Source organism: Saccopteryx leptura, chromosome 1, assembly GCF_036850995.1.
Source record: "Saccopteryx leptura isolate mSacLep1 chromosome 1, mSacLep1_pri_phased_curated, whole genome shotgun sequence".
Lineage (NCBI taxonomy): Eukaryota > Metazoa > Chordata > Mammalia > Chiroptera > Emballonuridae > Saccopteryx > Saccopteryx leptura.
Window position 1 is genome coordinate 17,435,700 of NC_089503.1, and position 23,366 is coordinate 17,459,065.

The window sequence follows — 23,366 nt, forward strand, 5'->3', positions numbered from 1 at the left end:
AGAGTATCCCCATCCCATCCCCTACTCAGGAGTTTCCTTCTTTGCATTCACATCATTTCTTAAATTTACTACATGGTATTAAATTTTTTTATTTATTGATTTGAGAGAGAGAGAGAAAAACATCGATTTGCTATTCCACCCACATTGCATTAATTGGCTGACTCCTGCATGTCCCTGACCGAGGATCAAACCCATAACCTTGGTGCATCAAGATGATATTACAACCAACTGAGACACCTGGCCAGGGCTGCATGGTATTTTAATATTTGTCAAGAGCAAAGGCTCTAGAACCAGATTGCCTGGGTATGAATCCGGCCCCAGAATTTACTGCTGAACTGTGCCAAGTTACTTAACCCCTCTGACCCTCAGTTTCATTATTATAAAATGGGGGTTATAGCATCTACCATAGAGAGATGTTGTGAAGAGTAAATGAATTACTAACATGAAGTGCTCAGAATTTCACTAGGCTCTTAATACACTCGTTAGTGATGGTGGAGTGATGGTGGTAGTAATGGAGGTAGCATCTCTGACACAAGAGTTTGGAACGAAGGAAAGAAGGCAAGAAAAAAATTTGGGAAGACTCACCGCCATTTTTGCCCACAGTTCGGAAGCATCTCCAGAAGGCCCGTAAGAAGGACGCCCGATTATGAGGGGTGGCTTGGATGAAGCTGAACTCCCGAAACAGAATGTGAGTTCCCTGACATACACTGTGAAAGCTGCAAAGAGAAAAATCAAGAAATCGTCACTGGATGGATAGATACGGAAGGCTGAAATCAGAATGAAAAATCAAGACCACACAGAACCACTGCCAAAAGGGGGACAGTGTCTTTTTCTCCAACAAAACTCTGAACTACAGATTAGACCCAGTCCTTCTGGAAGGAAGTCTCTTCACATAACCATATCTCTCTGAAAACTGTCAGAGTCCAATTCCTCTGAGTGCTGCCCTTCCCACTTACACACGCAGAAGAAATTTTAATCAGTCACTGAGTATCTCATAAAGAGGGAATCTTTCAGTCTTTAATTGGATGACATTGGCACTCATGTCTTTTTGGAGAATATGCCTCTCCCTACCTTTTGTGGATTATGTTTCCTTAAAGATATTCATTCTGTACTCCCTCTGACCTCTATCAGCTGCCATAAGAACAACATAGCTTATGGGATATAACTAGTTTGTCCGTTCCAGTTTAGGGGTGGTGTTGCATACTTCTCTGACAATAACCTCAGAGGAAAATCCATGTGCCAAAGGCTGTAAAAGGTTCCAAATAGAACACTTAAAGCAAATGAAAAGAACAAGGGTAGAAAGTGGCCCCTGAATGAAAGTATGAAGCAAAGCCCCAGGGTCCAAATGAGTCATTGTTTAAGCTGGGCTGGGGAAGGGGGAAAAATACAGTCCAATGCCTTCGTGTTCTTCTGCCAAAGAAGTAAAGGCCGTAGAGCCTGGCGCAATCTAAAAATGGAAACTCCACCAAAGAATAGGCAATTATCCAGTAATCAACACTATCAAAGGCAGACTTTAGGTTCCAGAAAACTCCTAAAAATGACAAGGGAAACCTGAGTGGAAACTGTGTTGATCTTATAGAGAACAGTCATTAGAATCAAGATGGCAAGCAACAGAGGGACAGCCATTTCCAGCTGCGACTTTTCATTTGTTGACTAAAAGGGAGGAAAAAAAATCTGAATCTCTGAACTGAACTGAAAAAAATTTCAGGAGCTACCTATTCCATTTTTCTTTTCCCTGACCAAGTTCAGAGGGAAGTGTCTAACTTGTCTTTAACATACAGTATGTTATAGGATAAAATTAACCTCTTCCTGTTAATATATAGTAACAAGGTACCAAAAAGCAAATCACACACTCTTCTTCCCTCTCAGAAAAGTAGCATAGAAGACACCTATGAGGAAGTGTGAGGACAACACCTGGCAAAGAATTAGGTTAGATGAGGGACTTTAAAAGCAGTGAAAGTGTTCATCTCATCCTGCAGTTTGTGGCAGTGCTGTTTATTGTCTTGAGTAAAGGGAAGTGAAAAAGAAAGCAAACGAGCTGTTTCAGGTAAATGGAGTAGGCCACATTTCCAGCAAACAAAGTCTAAAATGATAACATTCTAGCCTAAATTTATGAAACTATCCAGCATACAACTAGTCCCAAAGTGTGCTTCATACTCCACAAGGGAAAAATGCTGGTATCTAGGTCATGATCTTGGCTGTAAAGGACTAATACTAGTGAAATTATATCCTGTATGTAGCTCTTTAAAAATTTTCTAAAACAAACAAACTAGGGAATAATTTATGTGTTAAAGAATTTTGCTGAGCCTTATTGTACAGAGAAGTACAAATTTATACAAAAACTTATAAAGTAGAAATTTTATAAAACCAGTTGATGAGCAAGAGCATCTAATATTAGATATGAAAAGATTTACAATTATATTTATACTACTGCCTTTAGATATTTCATACTGATGAAATTCACATTTAACTGAAAATAAAGATAACTGGAAACATTTCATTAGGGCGGCAGCTAGTCAGTATGGGGGTCATAATCACTTTACCTAAAGTGTTATTACAAGATCTTAATAAGATCAGTGAAAATTCTTTTAGATAAGATGGCTGTTAAGGAAAAAGCAGAAAATACAATATTGCTCAAAACTTTTACTATTTTTCTTCAATTCGAAATTTCCTTTCTCTACTTTCATCTGTTAAAATCCTATCTAATCTTTCCGGACCATTTCAAAAGCCATGTTTTGTGGCCCTGGCCGGTTGGCTCAGTGGTAGAGCGTCAGCCTGGCGTGCGGAAGTCCAGGGTTCAATTCCCGGCCAGGGCACACAGGAGAAGCGCCCATGTGCTTCTCCACCCCTCCCCCTCTCCTTCCTCTCTGTCTCTCTCTTCCCCTCCCGCAGCCGAGGCTCCATTGGAGCAAAAGATGGCCCGGGCGCTGGGGATGGCTCCTTGGCCTCTGCCCCAGGCGCTAGAATGGCTCTGGTCGCGACAGAGCATCGCCCCCTGGTGGGCGTGCCGGGTGGATCCCGGTCGGGCGCATGCGGGAGTCTGTCTGACTGCCTCCCTGTTTCCAGCTTCAGAAAAATACAAAAAAAAAAAAAAAAAGCTATGTTTTGTGTAAAGTCTTTTCCTGATTCCACTCACATTTAATTCCCAGCATATCTTACTTGAAACTCTAACAGTACTCTCAATTTGCTGCCTTGTTTTGAAGTTACTAGACTTCTTTCCCCTCCTAGACTGTAAATTCGATGGAGTAAGCAATTAGGTTGTACTTAATAAGTATCTAGTGGGGAAATATTTTGAGGCTGTGGAAATATACTGTTAACTTTTCAAATTTTCATTTACTAGTTCTAGCATCTATTGATAATTCTTGCCAGAAGTCATAACAATGATTATGGGTTTGCCAAATGGCAATTTTCCTCCTAGTTACATCATTTCAACTACATTTATAAGATGATGTTCTACAGCACAGAAGAGCTTACCTTTCTCAATCACTCATTCTTTATTTATTTATATTAATCTGGATTCATGGATTCTTACTTTATTCAATAGGCTATAGTCCTTTATTATCATTATTTATTTTGATGCTTAAATTATCCCAGATTTGTCTATGGAATCTCTTTCAAGCTGACTTCTATGTCCTTTTGACATGTCCACACAATTCTTTGATTACTTTCTCACTTCCTGATAAAATAAGATGTTCCAGATCTACCTTGTTGTTTCCCAACCCCATCCTGGAACCAGCCATTTCTCCAAGAAGCCCAAGTTGCTTTTAGTAGAAAATGTTATTTAGAAACCAAGATCTAGTATGGCCTGTGGTAGTACAGTGCATAGAGTGTTGACCTGGAATGCTGAGGTCACCCCTTAGAAATTCTAGGCTTGCCTGGTCAAGTTACATACAACAAGCAAGCAATGAACAACTAAAGTGAAGCAACTATAGCAACTATGAGTTGATACTTCTCGCCACTCCCCCTCTGTAAAATCAAGAAGTAAAACAAAATCTTTAAAAAATAATAAAAAATAAATAAATAAATAACAAGATCTAGGCAGGTGATGGATGTGCTTTTTGCTCAACTGCGTCATTGCTTATAGGCTTTCTCAGAAGACTTAAGAAACAGATGAAGGTCTATACACACACACTACACACATGCGTGCACACGCGCACATGTACATCCCTAGATTCATTTCTTTCTAATATCTAGCTATCTATATATATTAAAACCCACGAGTTCACACTGATTCAATTTTAGTTCTTTGCTACAAGGTAGCTTCTATTCTTTCCCCTTTTTATATTTGAAACTTCCTTTTCTCATAGAGAGAAATCTGGCCCCCATTATCCATAATATATATTTACTTATTTGCTCAATCCTAAATGTACAGCAATTGTTAACCCATGCCTCTGTGAAAAAGCAGCCTACTAATTATAAGTCAATACTTGTTTAGAGCTCTTTGCTTTTAGCCTGAGGGAGAGCATATAGTCCAAATACTGTTCAAAAGTTATATAATCTCCCCAATTCCTTTCAGTATGTTTATATTATTCATTTGAAATACAGTTTGCCTCATTTGTTTCTGTTTGTATTCAATTTTAGGGCCTCTCATCCTTGTTAATTAAAAATATATTAATAGATATCTTGCCTTTGTGAAATATTTACATAGTTCCAAAAGTGTTACTTTCCCCCAAGCCCCCCACTTTTACCTTTTCACTCCATTTCCAACAATGCCCTCCCTGTAGGTAATGAATCTCATTGGTCTCTGGTTTATTCTTCACATGTGCATTTTTTTTCTCACATGAGCTAATACATGTACATATTTTTACTTCTCCACTTTTCTTTTTTTTTTTTTTTTGTATTTTTCCGAACCTGGAAACAGGGAGGCAGTCAGACAGACTCCCGCATGCCCACCAGGGGGCGATGCTCTGCCCATCTTGGGGCGTCACTCTGCTGCAACCAGAGCCATTCCAGCGCCTGAGGCAGAGGCCACAGAGCCATCCTCAGCGCCCGGGCCAACCTTGCTCCAATGGAGCCTTGGCTGCGGGAGGGGAAGAGAAAGACAGAGAGGAAGGAGAGGGGGAGGGGTGGAGAAGCAGATGGGCACTTCTGTGTGCCCTGGCCGGGAATCGAACCAGGGACTCCTGCATGCCAGGCCGATGCTCTACCACTGAACCAACCGGCCAGGGCATACAACAGGTAGCACAACAAAGATATTCTCTTCTATAATTCATAAGGATCTGATTATTTCTTTTTAACCTGTCATGAATTAGAAGTTCAGGACATCTCTGGATCCTCTGGCCATCATAATTTTGATCCAGAGGTATCAAAATTAAAATTTCTTGGTGAATTATATATATCAAAAAGGTATAAATCAATTCATTAAAATGAAATGGTAGAGTACAAAGGTCTCCTAAATTGATTTTAGTAATCAAATAATAAAATTCCATAGTTCTCCTATCTTATTAGCTTAGTATTTAATTAACTCTAGAGTAACATATCAAAGAAATGCAGCAGGAGCTGTGTTAAAAAATTAATGATTTAATAATCAGACATTTTTATTTTTATATTTTTTACAGAGACAGAGAGAGAGTCAGAGAGAGGGAGAGACAGGGACAGACAGGAACGAAGAGATGAGAAGCATCAATTATTAGTTTTCCACTGCACATTGCGACACCTTAGTTATTCATGGATTGTTTTCTCATATGTGCCTTGACCGTGGGCCTTCAGCAGACCGAGTAACCCCTTGCTCGAGCCAGCGACCTTGGGTCCAAGCTGGTGAGATTTTGCTCAAATCAGATGAGCCCGTGCTCAAGCTGGCAACCTCGGGATCTCGAACCTGGGTCCTCAGCATCCCAGTCCGACGCTCTATCCACTGCACCACAGCCTGGTCAGGCAATAATTAGACATTTTTAAACATGTTAAACTAGTGTGAGTTCTTGATATAATTTCATTTTCTTTTTTCATTTTTCCATTGACTTGAGAGAGACAGAGAGTCGAGGAGAGAGAGAAGCATCAACTCATTGTTTTATTGTTCCATTTAGTTGTGTACTCTTTGATTGTTTCTCCTACATGCCCTGACCAGGGGTCAAACCTGTGACTTCTGGTGCCCCAGGTCGACACTTTATCCACTGAACAACCCAGCCAGGTCCCAATTTCATTTTCTTATGAAATAACTAAAGCTTGGGGGTATGGATAATAAAAGGTAAAAAGATTAAGAAGTACAAATTACCAGTTATAAAAAGTTATGAGGATGTAAAGTATAACATAGGAAATATAGTCAATAATATTGTAATAACTATGTAATATATCAGATGGGTAGTAGACTTATTGGGGTAATCATGTTGTAAGTTATATAAATGTCTAATCACTGTATGTTGTACACCTAAAACTAATATAATATTGTATATCAAGTGTCATTGAAAAATAAATTTTTTAAGTTAAAAAATAACTAAAGCTGTTTATAAGAATTCTGTTTAAGCCTGACCAGGCAGTGGCGCAGTTGATAGAGTGTCAGACTGGGATGTGGAGGACCCAGGTTCGAGACCCCGAGGTTGCCAGCTTGAGTATGGGCTCATCTGGTTTGAGCAAAGTTCACCAGCTTGGACTCAAGGTTCCTGGCTTGAGCAAGGGGTCACTCGATCTGCTGAAGGCCCACGGTCAAGGCACATATGAGAAAGCAATCAATGAACAACTAAGGTATTGCAACAAAAAACTGATGATTGATGCTTCTCATCTCTCTCTATTCCTATCTGTCTGTCCCTATCTATCCCTCTCTCTGACTCTCTGTCTCTGATAAAAATTAAAAAAAAAAAGAATTCTGTTTAAGTAGTATCTGTTTTCTCCTAAAACCAAAAATGTAGGATTAAAGAATTCATTTATGGTATCAATTCCACATAAACATCTTGATTTTGGATATCTGATAGCAAAGAGTCAGAATTTATTTAAATTACTTTGGTGAAGTGGCCAAGAACTCAAGGACTACCATGGACAGAATTAAATATAAATGTAATAATAGTAGATCTATAACAGAGACATTCATGTTTCACATATAAAAGTAATAAAAAACAAAAGGACCAAATTAAAACATTCCAACTTGTTCTCAACGTGCCAAGAAGCAAAAACGTTCAAAGCTCCTATAATATTCCATATAGTCCTGCTACTACTCCTTGCTCTACTCAAACTGAACACGGCCAGTAAGCCTTGACCTACACAATTAGATTCGACTGTGACAGTTCAGAGTTCTTTTAGACTATTCTCATCTCTTTTTTCTTCCTAAAACCAGGCCTGCTCACTAGAGCAGACTTCTATTAGAATTGGGTTGTCCTCTGCTATTTTGAGATGAGCCATTTGCAAGGAATCCAAAGAAGCAAAATATGAGAGCAGATCACATCTAATGATTTAGCACAAACTGGCCATACCAAGGTGATAAAAACACAGAATATGGATCAGTCTTTGAAAAGTAAGATCAAAGATCCAAAACATCTTAGGAAGAAACATGATTTAAAGTGGGCTTCTGTTGCTTCTATAAACAGAAGGAAAAAGGATATATGTATAGAGGGAAAGAAAAGAAAATGTCTGTGGCATATTTCCCACTAACAGATTGGCAAAATTAGCAGACTGGAGTTTTGTTTTGCAGAAAGTCACCAAACCCTAAAGATATATATTCCTGTGGCATAATTCGGTCCCCTGAATTAATGATCCCTGAGTTTGTTCTCCTTTCTTGTGAAATTCAGATGAAGTCTAAGCCCTTAAATGTTTTCTTTTTATTGCCTATCTGCCAAAGAATTTGGCAACACTAATTTGAAGAGAGAAACCAGTAGACCACATCAGCTTGGTCTATGTTGCAAAGCCCCAAAGTAGTTTGGACAGCACACCTGAACAGAACTGCCGGACGCCAATTTCTGCACAAAAGTTTAATGCTCAGTTTCTAAGAACTTCTAACTCTACTGGGTCTTGTTATCTATTGTTCAACATGCCAATTACAGAAAAAAGTAAGTGAACAATGTGATCCTATATCCAAGGAGAGATTTGATAAAGTGTGGCTTTAACATACAGTACATTTTGAGTAAGGTTCTGCCCACAGGTATGCATCTGGTGAACTGGTGGCAGGCTCTCTGTTGGCCAGGAAGAACTGAGTGTGAAAGTATAGAAGCTAGAAATTGACCACACTGCAGATGGGTACTCAAATCCTCCTCATCTTCTCATTCCCAGCACTAGCTAAATCAGAAGTAGAATGTCCAAGATCTTTGGTTTCTACCCCAATTTAGGAAGAAATCCAACAGGGACTAATCTAATCAATCTTCAGTCACTTTCTAGGACAGGTGAACCAACCTGTGAGAACTGAGTTGCCATTGTGGTGAACGGGATTCCATTTCTGCATAGCAAAACAACCACACCAGAGGCTTATCCAATGCCTTAAGCATTGGCATTTCATACCAAGATATTTTCTGCCTGAGTAATCTTCAGTAGCAGAGCTAGTTTTCAGACCAAGACATCAGTGAGATCATATCATGAGACAGGCCTTGTGAGCCGTGGAAAGCTTCTGCAATGGTCAGCGTAAGCAATGCTGAGTTTTTTCTCCTTGGTTACTTCACCACATGTTCTCCTGACACTAAATCCCAGGAAGAATCTTCTTAAAGCACTTTGCCCATCCTGGGCTGATGATAAGAGGGCAGGAGAGTGTTTCCAGACAGGGCGATCCCAAGCAAATTCTCTCCAAGAAAACTAAACAAAGGACTTAGTTCTCATACACTGTTTCCTGAAAGTAAATTGCTCCCCATTGCATCTTGTTTATAATTCAGTTAGGTCCCTGCCAGAGTTAAAAAATGTTTCAAACTCCCTTTTCAAGCCTTCAAACTGCAAAACTTATTGCTGAAGGCCAGGCATGCTATGGTAAACTCCCAACTGTAAGTCGGCTCCTTACCCACCCAGTGTACCCAGTGGAGAAGCAAGATGATGCATTAACATCTGTTTCACCCTTTGCAGTTTAAGTGCTAAGGAACATCTCTCTTACAAAGTTGTTTATTCATGTAAATAGAAACAGGCAAATAAATAAATGGGAAATTTATTTATTTGGATGGAAAATCAATGCACAGAGCACTGGGAGAAGGTTAGTACATACATACTTTACAGCATGTTAGAAATTTAAATTATAAAAAGACAATGTAGCAATTTAGAAAATGCTTTACATATACTATAAAAAAACAGGAAAAGTGTATATATATTGTAGTTTTAACTACATAAAGGAAATCTGCATAAGGAAAATATTAAAAAACTTAAAAGATAATTGTATTTACTAATTGTGTTAGGGTTGTTGGCTTATAATTGATTTCTTCCTCTGTCTTCTAAATATTTTGCAATGTTATGTTAAATTTTTGTAACACAAACATTTTAAAACAACAATCTCTAGTTTGTCTCATTCCTACAAAACTTCTAAATAGAGCTCTTGATAACAGAACTTCTAGGCGCTTGCCTAATTTCACTTGAAATCCAGAATAATCCTATTTTCATGGGTTCTCTGGGGAAATATCCTAGCCATTCAGGAAAAGTTTCTGGACAAAGAATTCTCCTTTAGAATGTTGCAGTCTTTCTGTTACATCCCACCTCCTGCTACATGTGTTACATCTCACATTCATTTATCTGTGGTCTCTGCACCTGTCATCTGTTATTTCTTTCTCTTCAGCTCTCTCTTTAAGCCTCCATATCTCTTTTTGTCAACTGGCTCACCCTGTCTGTACTGTTCTCTTCTGCTACTGAAGCTGCATTGAGGGTTGCAGGTAAGGCTCCCTTGGTCCTCTGCAGACAGATCCTGCCATTCCTTCCGCCCAATGTCAGTGCGCTCTACCTCCAGACCGCAAAAACAGCTTTTGTCTGTTTTTCTGCCAGATCACATATCATATTCTAATCTAAGTTTTTATCAGCTTTCTTCATTAGTTTTTTCAATTCATGTCCCACCCATTGCATATCTGTGCTTCGTATAGCACCAGACAACATTTTTAGGTCATTTCACTCTATTTTCTGCTGACAGCTATAGCTTTTATGTCCATTTATGTCATCCTTTGTTCTCACTAGAACCCCCCAAAAGTTCCCATTAGCATCACCTGCAGATTTCATTAAAACACAACACTATTTTTATGGGTCCCTTAAATGTTACAAACCCCTTCCTCCATACCACCCCATTCAAGAGCTGGAGGTATTCATTCTATTTACTGGCTCTCTTGGTTCAAAGTCCAGTTGAGTAACTCTCAAACCACCATCCTTTGTTCTTGTTCAAGATGTTATGAATTAGATTGAAAAAAAAAAAGCATCGTATAAATGCTTTAGTCATAGGCCAAGTCCTCTTGGATTTGATCATAATTCAAAATGATAATAAAATTAAGGTGTGGTTGAGATGCAGTGTTTGTACTTCTAGAACCACACACATCAGACTTGCGGCTGCTGAGTCTGCTCTGCATCCACGGTTATCACATTATCATGTCTTGTTACATCACCACCACGATTTTTAGAGTCACCTTTCTTTTCGCTATTTTTTATTTTATCTCCCTAGCTTGTCTCACTTTTTAGAAAATAAAGGCAGTTCCATTCAGTAGCCACGCATACTTACTTTTTAAAGCTACTGGTAAATGATGCATATTTTCAAAGTACTCATTTTCCTGACTTTAGTTGAAACTATTTTGTGTTGTTTTACTTTTCCACGTTCAAGTTCATTCTTACCAACTTTTTGCTTTAGTTAGGAACTCCTAAAATAAGAGAGTTAGGTATACGTGATTAAAGTAGTCTTAATATTCAGTAGCCTATGATTGGGGGAAAATCCTGATACCTTTACTAAAATCCCTTCAAGTTTTCTTATTAACTCATCAGATTTCTTTTTAAGACTTTATTTTATCAGTTAAAGAGAGAAATGAGAGAGAGGGGGGGGGGGAGGAGCAGGAAGCATCAATTCCCATATGTGCCTTGACTGGGCAAGCCCAGGGTTTCGAACCAGCAACTTCAGCATTCCAGGTCGATGCTTTATTCACTATGCCACCACAGGCCAGACACTCATCAGATTTCAATGTCAGTTTAAATTGTTTTCTTATTTCCAACAAAGAATTTTATTTCTAAAGATATAAGAGGAAAAAAAACTCGAGATAGTGGGCAGAATCTTGCACCAAACTCTTGTAAACAGATGAGACTCTAATTTGTTATTTGGTTAAAGACTCAGAGAAAGAGGTGCCATAAAGGTTCTGAAGATCCTGGTACAGTTGCTCCAGGAGGTCTTAAAGGAAAAATATGAAAGTTTAACAAAGGGCTTCCCTATTTCCTAAACACCTGTTTGTCAGGTGAAGTCTTGAATTCATTCTTCATTCATACAAAACTTTCTCTGTGATATAAGCTTTCTTTTTTTTAGATTTTATTTACTCATTTTTAGAAAGAGAGAGAAGAGGAAGGAACAGGAAGCATCAACTCCCATATGTGCCTTGACCAGACAAGCCCAGGGTTTCGAACCGGCGACCTCAGCGTTCCAAGGCCAGGCGACATAAGCTTTCTTAATACTGATTTATTTTAGAACATCAGCACTCTCTTCTTCTCTACTTGGTGCCATTTAACCAACTACAAATCTCCTAAAAACCAAAGGACATTTCTCAATAATCTTGTGATTGACTAAAAGTCAGAAAACAGCTATAGATGACAGAACTTTAATGAAAATCTGTACCAAAAATTCACTTTTTTCTGCAAAACCTTAAAAGATTTCCTTTAAGTAAAAAAAGTTTTTAAAAAGGGGGTGAGGAGAAACACAACAAATAACTTGGAAATAAAATTGTACCTTAGGAAGTAAGATACTGTAGAATTACCATTATCCAGCAATTCCACTTCTGGGTTTATGATCAAAAGAAATGCAAGTCGAGACTTAGATATCTGTACACCCATGGTTACAGCACTATTACTCACAATAGCCAAAGGATGAAAGCAAGCCAAGTGTCTATCAATGGGTAAATAGACAAACTAAATGTGATATATACAATGAAATATTATGAAGCCTCAAAAAAGAAGGAAATTGTGATGCATGCTACAGTGTGGACGGACCTTGAAGACATTACAGTAAATGATATAAGTCAGTCACAAAAAAAATAAATATTACATGATTCCACTTACCTGAAGTACCTAGAGTTATCATAGAGAGAGAAAGCAGAATGAGGCTTATCAGGGGTTGGTGGGAAGGGGGAACTGGAAGGTAGTGTTTAATAAAGACAGAGCTGCAGTGTGGAAGATGGAAAAGTTCTGGATGGATGATGGTGATGGCTGCAGAACAATGTGAATGTGCTTAATGCCGCTGAACTGTACACTTAAAAATGGTTAAAATGGAAAATTTTATGTTATGTATATTTCACCACACTAAAAATTAAAGAAAGTAAGTTACTGGTGTCAAATATCCAGTATGTATATTTATGGAATTGCCTGATGGAATGAGAAATTGGAAGTGATAACCAAAACATTTTTGAGTGGTTTTGAAGTAAGAATGACTACACTGTTGGTAAAGTATGGACCAAGGATAGCAGCTTTGGTATCGTTTAGAAGCCAGTTAAAAAATCAAACTCTCAGGCCCCATTCCAGACCTACTAAATCCAATTCTGCATTTTAACAAGGTTCCGAGGTGATTCACATGCATATTAAAGTTTGAGAAGCACTAGTTTGCAGCAAATCTAACCACTTCCTAGCTGTGTGACTTTGGACCAGGTACTTCGTTCACCACCTTGTGCCTCAATTATTTTTTTATTTGTAAAATGGTGGTAATAGGAATACTTACTACATAAGGTAGCCAAAAGTTAAATGTGGTATAATGCATGTTGTGTAATGCCTGGCACATTCAGGGACCATGAGCTATGATTATTACTTTGCTGTGCAGAAGATCTGTGAATGTTGATTTGGGGGACTTTTCTAAAAATAGTAGACTTAGGAAGTCAGTATTTTCCAAAGGAGAAGAATAGTGCCTGGCTTTGAGATAATTCTTAAAAAGAATATGGGAGATAATCATTTTGGCAAAGTACAAAGAAATGGAAATACTTTCTTCAGAAGACCCAAGAGAGTAGAGGTGTCAAATTCATTCACAATGGGGCATATTTTTTTTCTTGGTAAAGTAGGGGAGGACCAGGCTAATATTATTTACAAAGTATAAATGGAATGGAAGCAGTTTTTAATGAGACAATGTCATTTTTAAAGATATTTTTTATGTCAAGTGGTATGTTTTTCATACGTCTGAAATCCTCACATGGGATATAACCTGAAATAAGACAAGTATATTTGACTTATGTGATAAAGGACCGAATATTTGTCTGAGGGAGTGAGTGCAAGAGATGAAAAGTTGACAGGGAGGAGACGAAAGGGACAGGACACAGGCCCCGTGTACTGCTGGCACCTGGGCCACAGCTCTCAGATGTTGTTGAGTTCCTAACCTAATTTCTCTGGCAGGAGATCTTTCCTCGTCCCAGAAAAGACTTCTGGAGACAGAGAGGATTAACAAAATAATATTGTTAAGAAGTGAGGTTGCTGGGCTTGCACTTTACTATCCGGAATCCCTTTATCTTTCTTGAGAGCCCCCCAGATCTCTTTTATTCTAGGTCAGTAATTTAACACTCTCAGTTCTCAATTCAAAGCCTGTAATGACCTTGCTGTGCTGAATTATTAGCCCAGGATATAGAAAGAGAGAGAGAGGGAGGGAAAAAACTCTAAAAACAACAGAGGCCTTTTGATCAGAGCACCAAACTGCAGTTCGCTGTAACTCAAGCTGCCCATTCTTATATGGCAGGAATTAAGGACTCCCCCTGCCAGGCAGGACCCTATTAAAAGACAATAGCTGTTTGAAAAGGGTAAGCAAGTTGATATGGATATAATAGGCCACATATGGGGGCCCCTTCTACTCTGAAATAAAGCTCCTTCTTAAAGAGTTGTGAGCTGAGAAATCCAGTATTCAGTAAGGCAGGAGAAGGAGGTATAATAGAAGAGAGTGGGTAGCCATGCAGAAATGCCTGAAGGTGCTTCAGAAAAAAGGGAGGAGGGCTTTGGGGAGCTTGCAGAGATGAGCATCAATCACTGAGGATAGAGGCTTTCAGAAAGGCCAGGTGCGTGCTTTTCGGGGCCAACGATGACAAAGATTTGGCTGGAACCAACATAAGGGTTGGTTTTCTCTAATGGGTTAACAACAACAACAAAACAAGCAGCAAAGTAGTAAGTTCGTGCCAGGAATGATGCACCTGGCAAAAAGTAATCCTTTCTGCCTTGTTCTAAACAACCTTACATGTGTGAATACCACCTAGTGCTGTTAAATGTTCTTATTATTAAAAAAAAAGCCTTGCAAAACAGGGACGGTGGACTCCCAAAAATTCATCCCTTGCCTACAACCTACACCCACCTCAGATACCAAGAGGTAACCACAGGGCATAGGCCTTCTTACTCTATTAGCTAAGCCATGTTTACTAGTTAACTCATGTTTGCTTATCTATCACCAACACTCTGCCCATTAGTAGATGCTCTTGGAGAATCTTAAATACACAACAGAATTTCCCAACCACTGTTTTAGCTATCTGTAAGATCTTGTTAGAATGTTACAAAACAATAAATGATTTAAGAGTGATTCAAGGTATTTAAACACATTCATCTAGTTGTTTATGACTAAATTCTAAATCCCCAAGTCCCTTAGCAAAAAGTACCAGAAAGATATTTTTCTTTCCTCTACCACCATTTGCTAATTGTCAAATGGACATCTCTCCAGTTCTGATCCACTAAAATTAATGACTAGCTTGATGGAATTCACAACAAAAGAGAAAATACAATAGATCTCTAACATTTGCTTGTTCTACTGAGTGGTAGACAGGACACAAATCTGATCTTTAGCAAATTAAAGTGTTTTGCTGATTAAAGAGAAGAACTGGATTCTCAAGAAAAGAATTTTTCATCACCACTGGGTTTAAGACTCCAAAATAAATATATTATTTTTATAAAAAGCTATTAGAGATAATTGTTTCCATAAAATATTGAAATTCTAAACCACTCTCCAGTATGTAGACTCTGTTTCATTTCAGATGGTGTCATCATGTAGGAAGGAGGATGAGAAATCAAGAGCAATGGAGAGCACCAAACACCATGCTCATTCCCCAATTCATGCCTTGGCATATGGTGGCCATATTTTCGGAAGTTCAAATTGGGACATACAGTCTAAAAAGGTTTTATTTGTTTTATGGTGGGCTACTTCCAGGTTTGAGAAACAGCCTAAAAATTACATATATGGTTGGGTATGTTTAAATGTCATATTAATTGATTAATATTATATGGCATATTACCTGATAAATATTTATTTATTTATAAATTAAATGAGAGCAGGAGAGGTGGAGAGACTCCCACCTGCACCTGGACTGGGATCCATCCAACAAGCCCCCTATGGGCTGATGCTCTGCCCATATGGGGCACTGCTCTATTGCTCAGCAACCAAGCTATTTTAGCGCCTGAGGTGAGGCCATGGAGCCATCCTCAGTGCCCAGGGCCAACTTGCTCGAGCCATTTGAGCCATGGCTGCAGGAGAAGAAGAGAGGGAGAGAAGTGGGAGGGGGAGAGGTGGAGAAGCAGATGGTCACTTCTCCTGTGTGCCCTGACCGGAAATAAAACCCAGGACTTCCACACACCAGGTGGGCACTCGACCACTGAGCCAACTAGCCAGAGCTTCCTTGCCTCTTCTGCCACGAGCATATACAGTATAAAAACAACCATCTATGTATCAGGAAGGGTCTCAACAGAACTTTAATTTTGAACTTCCAGCCTCCATAATTGTGAGAAATAAATTTCTGTTCTCTATAAGCCACCTAGTCTATGACAGTTTGTTATAGCAGCTTGAACAGACTAAAGCAGTGACCATAGACCTTTTGTCTATACATCAAATGTGTTCTTGCTCATGCTGTTCCCTTGGCTAGAGATGCCTTCCCTGCTCAGTTCCCATTCTCTATTATTCATCTTCAAAGGACAACTTGAAGTACCACCTCTTCCATGAAGCTTTCCTCAAAATTTGTAGTCAGAATAAATTTCTCCTTCCACTTACTTCAAAACATGTTGCCTGAAATTCTACTTGACACTTATTTAATAGCATCTTTTTTTTTTTAGATTTTATATATTGATTTTATGAGGGCGGCAGGGGGCAGAGCAAGAAGTGTCAATCCATAGTTGCTTTACTTTAGTTGTTTATTGGTTGCTTGTCGTATGTGCCTTGACTGGTCAAGTGTTGTTAGTATTCAGGGTTTTTTTTGGTTTTTTTTTTTGTTTGTTTTTTTGACTGGCTTTTTTCACATAGCATGATGTTTAAATTTTTTTTTTAATTTTTTTTAAATTTATTTATTCATTTTTAGAGAGGAGAGAGAAAGACAGAGAGAGAGAAGGGGGGAGGAGCTGGAAGCATCAACTCCCACATGTGCCCTGACCAGGCAAGCCCAGGGTTTTGAACCGGTGACCTCAGCATTCCCAGGTCGACACCCTATCCACTGCGCCACCACAGGTCAGGCAGTATTCAGGGTTTTATGAAGAAGAGTTGCAAAGGAATGAGGCAGCAACAATACTGAGCCCTGGGTTTCAAACTGGCGACCTCAGCGTTCCAGGTCAATGCTCTATCCACTGTATCACCACAGGCTAGGCTTAATAGCATCTTAATAATTATGCTTACATCTGATTTTTCTCCCTGAGTTCAAAAGTTCCTCAAGTTCAACTGGCTTATTTATCTTATATAGCCTTCACTAGCATGGTGTCTAGCATATAGTAGGTCCACGAACATGGTAGAATAATAGTGTTTTTCTCGTACATAAACTGCCATTATTTTTGTCTCCCATGAGAATGACAGTGAATTCCTTGAGGACCATATCTGGCACAGAGATTGGTATATAGTAGGTACTTCACAGTTACTGAATTTTAAAAATGAATAAGAAGACCAGGCAATAAATTTTTCTCTAGCTTTACAAAGTATTGTCTTTTACTATGCCTTTCTTCTTATCTCAACAGAATTGAGCCTTTCACAAACTGGTCCTACCCTAATTATATATTTCCTGTTTGTTGTTTTTCAACATGTACTAGTCTTCCACAGGTCAAGTTAGACTTCTTTAGGATCACTTGCTGTGTATAATATTTTCTACTTCTGCTAATACATTCCACTAGGATGAAAGTTCCAAAATACTTCCTCTTACAATGGAAGTAGATTAGGTAATTTAGACTAACCCTCCTGGCTGAGAAAAACTGGATGAATTATTAAAAAGCATCTGTTTGAAGCCACCACGGTAAACGAAGAATGGCAAGGCTGTTATAAGAGGAGAAAACACAAAGAGGTGAGCCCAGCACTTGGGGCCACTGTTCCCTGCATGCAGGAATTCTAAACAGAAGAGTCCATGGGTTGAATTCAAGGGATTCCACAAAATTAGATATGAAAAAAATTACATATTTAGCAACTTCTAGCTAATTGGAATTTAGTATTTCCTTCAATTATGAATGTAAACATAGAATTAGCAGTACCTGTGATTTTTTTCAACAATAGAAATCTCAGATATTTCCATGTCACATTAAAGTTGTACCAGCTATCTCACAATATCATTTATACTTATCACCACTTCAAAAATAATGTATTATTGCACCCACTAGTAGTTCGAGGGGGCTCTGCCAGTCATGAAAGCAGCAGCTGATAGACTGAGCAGGTAATAATTTGAAATTAAAGTTCAGTTTCTGAGTTTTCAACTGATTCTCGATGTGTGGTGGCCAAAAAACTAGAGTTCAGGACCCACCTGGGCTAGAGACAGGGACTCGGGTACATCTTAAGGCTCTACTTGGCACTCTGAAAAACTACTTAGAAACAGAGCAGCCCTCCTTGATACTTGAGCCTGGTTTCAAATGCTTTCAACCCCCTAATTGGATTGAGGTAATCCAGGATTGCTAGTGCTCAGGCCATCTGCCAGAAATAAATGTAAATCCTCTCTGAAGAAAGGGAACATTATTCTAGGCTTCACATTTCTCTATAATTTTTCATATACAATGTACAGCTCTCAACTAAAGGGAGAAAAAAAATATACTATAAGAAAGACAATGGAGTAAAAACCAAGGGATAGAACAGATAATAGACAAAGGCCCCAGGGAATCCAGATAATGAATTATGGACTTTTTATTAATTATGTTTTATTATGTTCAAGCAAATGAAAGATAAGACCTAGTAAAGAAACCATAAAAAAAAAACAAAAAACAAAAAACCACCAAATGGCAATTCTTGAACAAATCATATACAATAATTGGAAAAGGCTATATATTCCAACTATAAGACATCTTGGAAAGGGTAAAACTATGAAAACTATGGAGGTTAGGTTGGAGGTGGGGGTTAAACAGGCAGAGCACAGAGGATTTTTTGGTCAGTGAAAATACTCTGTATAATACTACAATGATGAATACATATCATTATACATTTGCCCAAACCCACAAAATGTACATTATCAAGAGGGAACCCTAAGGGATACTATGGACTTTGGATGATAATGATATGTCATTGTAGGTGCATCAACTGTAACAAATATACCACTGATGGGGGATGTTGGTCATGAGGGAAGCCATACATGTTTGAGGGAAGGAAGAATATGGCAAATCTCTACCACTCTCTCAATTTTGCAGTGAACCTAGAACTACTTTTTTTTTTTTTTTTTTTTTTTTACAGAGACAGAGAGAGGGATAGATAGGGATGGACAGACAGACAGGAATGGAGAGATGAGAAGCATCAATCATTAGTTTTTCATTGCGCATTGCGACACCTTAGTTGTTCATTGATTGCTCTCTCATATGTGCCCCGACCGTGGGCCTTCAGCAGACTGAGTACCCCTTGCTTGAGCCAGTGACCTTGGGTCCAAGCTGGTGAGCTTTAGCTCAAACCAGGTGAGCCTGTACTCAAGCTGGCGACCTTGGGGTCTCGAACCTGGGTCCTCGGCATCCCAGTCCAATGCTCTATCCACTGCACCACTGCCTGGTCAGATAGAAATCTCAGATATTTCCATGTCACATTAAAGTTGTACCAGCTATCTCACAATATCATTTATACCCATCACCACTTCAAAAATAATGTATTATTCTAGGGTCAGACCCTAGAACTACTTTTTTTTTTTAAAAAGTAAACGCTTTTATTTTTTTTTTTTAATTAATTATGTTTATAGGTCCTGGCTGGTTGGCTCATTGGTAGAGCATTGGCCTGGCATGCAGGAGTCCTGGGTTCGATTCCCAGCCAGGGCACACAGGAGAAGCGCCCATCTGCTTCTCCACCCCTCCCCCTCTCCTTCCTCTCTGTCTCTCTCTTCCCCTCCCGCAGCCAAGGCTCCATTGGAGCAAAGTTGGCCCGGGCGCTGAGGATGGCTCTGTGGCCTCTGCCTCAGGCGCTAGAATGGCTCTGGTTGCAACAGAGCGACGCCTCTGACGGGCACAGCATCGCCCCCTGGTGGGCATGCCGGGTGGATCCCGGTCGGGCGCATGCGGAGTCTGACTACCTCCTCGTTTCCAACTTCAGAAAAATACAAAAATAAAAATAAATAAAAAAATTAATTCTGTTTATAGCTTTATTTATTTATTTATTTATTTTTATTTAAGTGAGAGGAGGGGAGATAGAGACGGACTCCTGTATGTGCCCCAACCGTGATCCACCCAGTGACCCCAGTCTGGGGCCATGCTTGCAACTGAGTTATTTTTAGTGCCTGAGGTGAAGGCTCCACTGAGCCCTCCTTAGTACCCAGGGTCAACATCTTCAAATCAATCGAGAGTCAGAAGGGAAAAGGGGAGGGGTGGAGAAGCAGATAGTCGCTTCTCCTGTGTGCACTGACAGGGAATCAAACCCAGGACTTCCACATGCCAGGTCGACATTCTACCACTGAGCCAACCAGCCAGGGCCTATTTATAATTTTAATCACTATAGAAAGTTACTTAGGACTATAATCTTCCTTGATATTTCTTTTTTTTAATATTTTGTCAAATATATATATATATATTGTCTTTTATTTTTTCTTTTGAAGCTAGAAACCGGGAGAGACAGTCAGACAGACTCCTGCATGCACCTGACCTGGATCCACCCGGCACGCCCACGAGGGGCGAAGCTCTGCCCACCAGGGGGTGATGTTCTGCCCCTCCAGGGCGTCACTCTGTTGAGACCAGAGCCACTCCAGCGACTGGGGCAGAGGCCAAGGAGCCATCCCCAGCGCCCAGGCCATCTTTGCTCCAATGGAGCCTTGGCTGCGGGAGGGGAAGAGAGAGACAGAGAGGAAGGAGAGGGGGAGGGGTGGAGAAGCAAATGCGCGCTTCTCCTGTGTGCCCTGGCCGGGAATCAAACCCGGGACTTCTGCACGCCAGGCCGACGCTCTACCACTGAGCCGACTTCTGCACGGCCGGGGCCTTTTTTATATTTTTATAAAAAATTATAGTCTATAAAAAAACAAAGCATATTTAAACTACATACGTTTTCACAATAAACTACAGTACTAAACTATAGAAAGTAAAGCTACTTAAAATCCTCTTTGCTGCTGGGCATAAAAAGAAGAAACAATAAAGCTCTGTGGGGGGACAAGACTAGGAGAAGAACGAGAAACATTAGTAAATATAATCCTAAGGTTCAAACTAACGGTCAGTCTGTTGCCCCAGCTTGCAATTTCTTTTTCTCCTTCCTTTGTATTTATAACAGACTGATTAAAAGTGCCACAATAACGCCTGATTAAGCGGTGATTCAGTGGATAGAGCATCGGACTGGGACGTGAAGGTATCCACGTTCAAAACCCCGAGGTCGCTGGCTTGAGCAGACTCATCCAGCTTGAGCGCAGGCTTACCAGCTTGAGTGCGGGGTCGCTGGCTTGAGCGTGGGATCATAGACATGACCCCGTGGTTGCCAGCTTGAGCAAGGGGTCACTTGCTTTGCTGTAGCTCCCCGGGTCAAGGCATATATGAAAAAGCAATCAATGAACAACTAAAAGAGCACAACGAAGAACTGATGCTTCTTATCTCTCTCCATTCCTGCCTATCTGTCCCTATCTGATCCTCTCTCTGACTCTCTTTCTGTCTCTCTCTCTCTCTCTCTCACACACACACACACAGTGCCACACAGTAACGTACAAAACAAAAACAAACAATAGGAATCAAGCACTCAGTAGATGCGTTTACAGCAAATCTGACATAAATGAAAAGAGAATCAATGAACTAGAAAACAGGTTAAAAATATCCAGAATGAAGCACAAGACAAATAATAAAAGTTATAGACCCTGGCCGGTTGGCTCAGCGGTAGAGTATCGGCCTGGCGTGCGGGATCCCGGGTTCGATTCCTGGCCAGGGCACATAGGAGAAGCGCCCATTTGCTTCTCCACCCCCCCTCCTTCCTCTCTCTCTCTTCCCCTCCCGCAGCCAAGGCTCCATTGGAGCAAAGATGGCCCGGGCGCTGGGGATGGCTCTTTGGCCTCTGCCCCAGGCGCTAGAGTGGCTCTGGTAGCGGCAGAGCGACGCCCTGGAGGGGCAGAGCATCGCCCCCTGGTGGGCGTGCCAGGTGTATCCCGGTTGGGCGCATGCGGGAGTCTGTCTGACTGTCTCTCCCCGTTTCCAGCTTCAGAAAAATAAAAAAATAAAAAAAATAAAAAAAAAGTTATAGAAAAGTACCGAGAAGACAGAATACCATGAAAAGGCCTAATGTTTATGTAACTGGAATCCCAGAAATGAAGATAATGGAATAAAAGTAAAATTAAAAAGCTAAAAATTGCCTAACCAGGCAGTGGCACAATGGATAGAGCGTCGGACTGGGATGCGGAGGACCCAGGTTTGAGACCCTGAGGTCGCCAGCTTAAGTGCAGGCTCATCTGGTTTGAGCAAAGCTCACCAGCTTGAACCCAAGGTTGCTGGCTGGAGCAAGGGGTTACTTGGCCTGCTGAAGCCCCACAGTCAGTGCACATATAAGAAAGCAATCAATGAACAACTAAGGTTTCTCAACGAAAAACTAATGATTGATGCTTCTCATCTCTCTCATCTCTCTCTGTTCCTGTCTGCCTGTCCCTATCTATCCCTCTCTCTGCCTCTCTCTGTGTCTCTGTAAAAAAAATTAAAAAATAAAAACTAAAAATTGAGAACTTGGCCCTGGCCGGTTGGCTCAGTGGTAGAGCGTCGGCCTGGCGTGCAGAAGTCCCGGGTTCGATTCCCAGCCAGGGCACACAGGAGAAGCGCCCATCTGCTTCTCCACCCCTCCCCCTCTCCTTCCTCTCTGTCTCTCTCTTCCCCTCCCACAGCCGAGGCTCCATTGGAGCAAAGATGGCCCGGGCACTGGGGATGGCTCCTTGGCCTCTGCCCCAGGCGCTAGAGTGGCTCTGGTCGTAACAGAGCGACCCCCCGGAGGGGCAGAGCATCGCCCCCTGGTGGGCAGAGTGTCGCCCCCTGGTGGGCGTGCTGGGTGGATCCCGGTCAGGCGCATGCAGGAGTCTGTCTGACTGTCTGTCCCCGTTTCCAGCTTCAGAAAAATACAAAAAAAAAAAAAAAAAAAAAAGTACGTAAGAATAAGACTGATAGCTAATGTCTCAATAGAATGGAAACCAAAAGATAATGGAATGGCATATATATATATATTTTTATTAAGATTTTATTTATTCATTTTAGAAAGGAGAGAGAAGGGATAGAGAAGGGAGATAGAAGAGGGGAGGAGCAGAAAGCATCAACTCCCATATGTGCCTTGACCAGGCCAGCCTAGGTTTTCTAACCCGTGACCTCAGCGTTCCAGGCCAACACTTTACCTACTGTGCCACCACAGGTCAGGCTCAAAATGGTATATTCTAAATGCTAAAAGAAAATAATTTTATATACTTTAAAAAAAATAAATTTTAGGCCCTGGCCGGTTGGCTCAGTGGTGGAGCGTTGGCCTGGCGTGTGGAAGTCCCGGGTTCGATTTCTGGCCAGGGCACACAGGGGAGACGCCCATCTGCTTCTCCACCCCTCCCCCTCTCCTTCCTCTCTGTCTCTCTGTTCCCCTCCCGCAGCCGAGGCTCCATTGGTGCAAAGATGGCCCCGGGCGCTGGGGATGGCTCCTTGGCCTCTGCCCCAGGAGCTGGAGTGGCTCTGGTCTCAACAGAGCGATGCCCCGGAGGGGCAGAGCATCGCCCCCTGGTGGGCAGAGCGTCGCCCCCCTGGTGGGCGTGCCGGGTGGATCCCGGTCGGGCGCATGCAGGAGTCTGTCTGACTGTCTCTCCCCATTTCCAGCTTCAGAAAAATACAAAAAAAAATTTTACTTATTTATTGATTTTATAGAGAGAGAGGAAGAGAGAAACATCAATTTGTTGTTCCAATTTATTAAAGGAGAAACTGCCCTTCAAATTGAAGGCTTATAGATAGCCAATAGTTTTCAATTA

General features: G+C 40.7%; 1 protein-coding gene across 5 annotated transcripts in view; it reads right to left on the reverse strand.

The window, feature by feature from the left end:
- The window catches only part of CSTPP1 (centriolar satellite-associated tubulin polyglutamylase complex regulator 1), a 184,405-nt gene that overhangs the window by 98,447 nt on the left and 62,592 nt on the right, over window positions 1–23,366 (reverse strand). For all 5 annotated transcript variants that reach the window (XM_066361941.1, XM_066361926.1, XM_066361934.1 and 2 more), the window contains one exon: window positions 586–716. In XM_066361941.1, coding sequence (XP_066218038.1) covers window positions 586–716 — 131 coding nt within the window. The remainder of the gene's footprint in view (window positions 1–585; window positions 717–23,366) is intronic.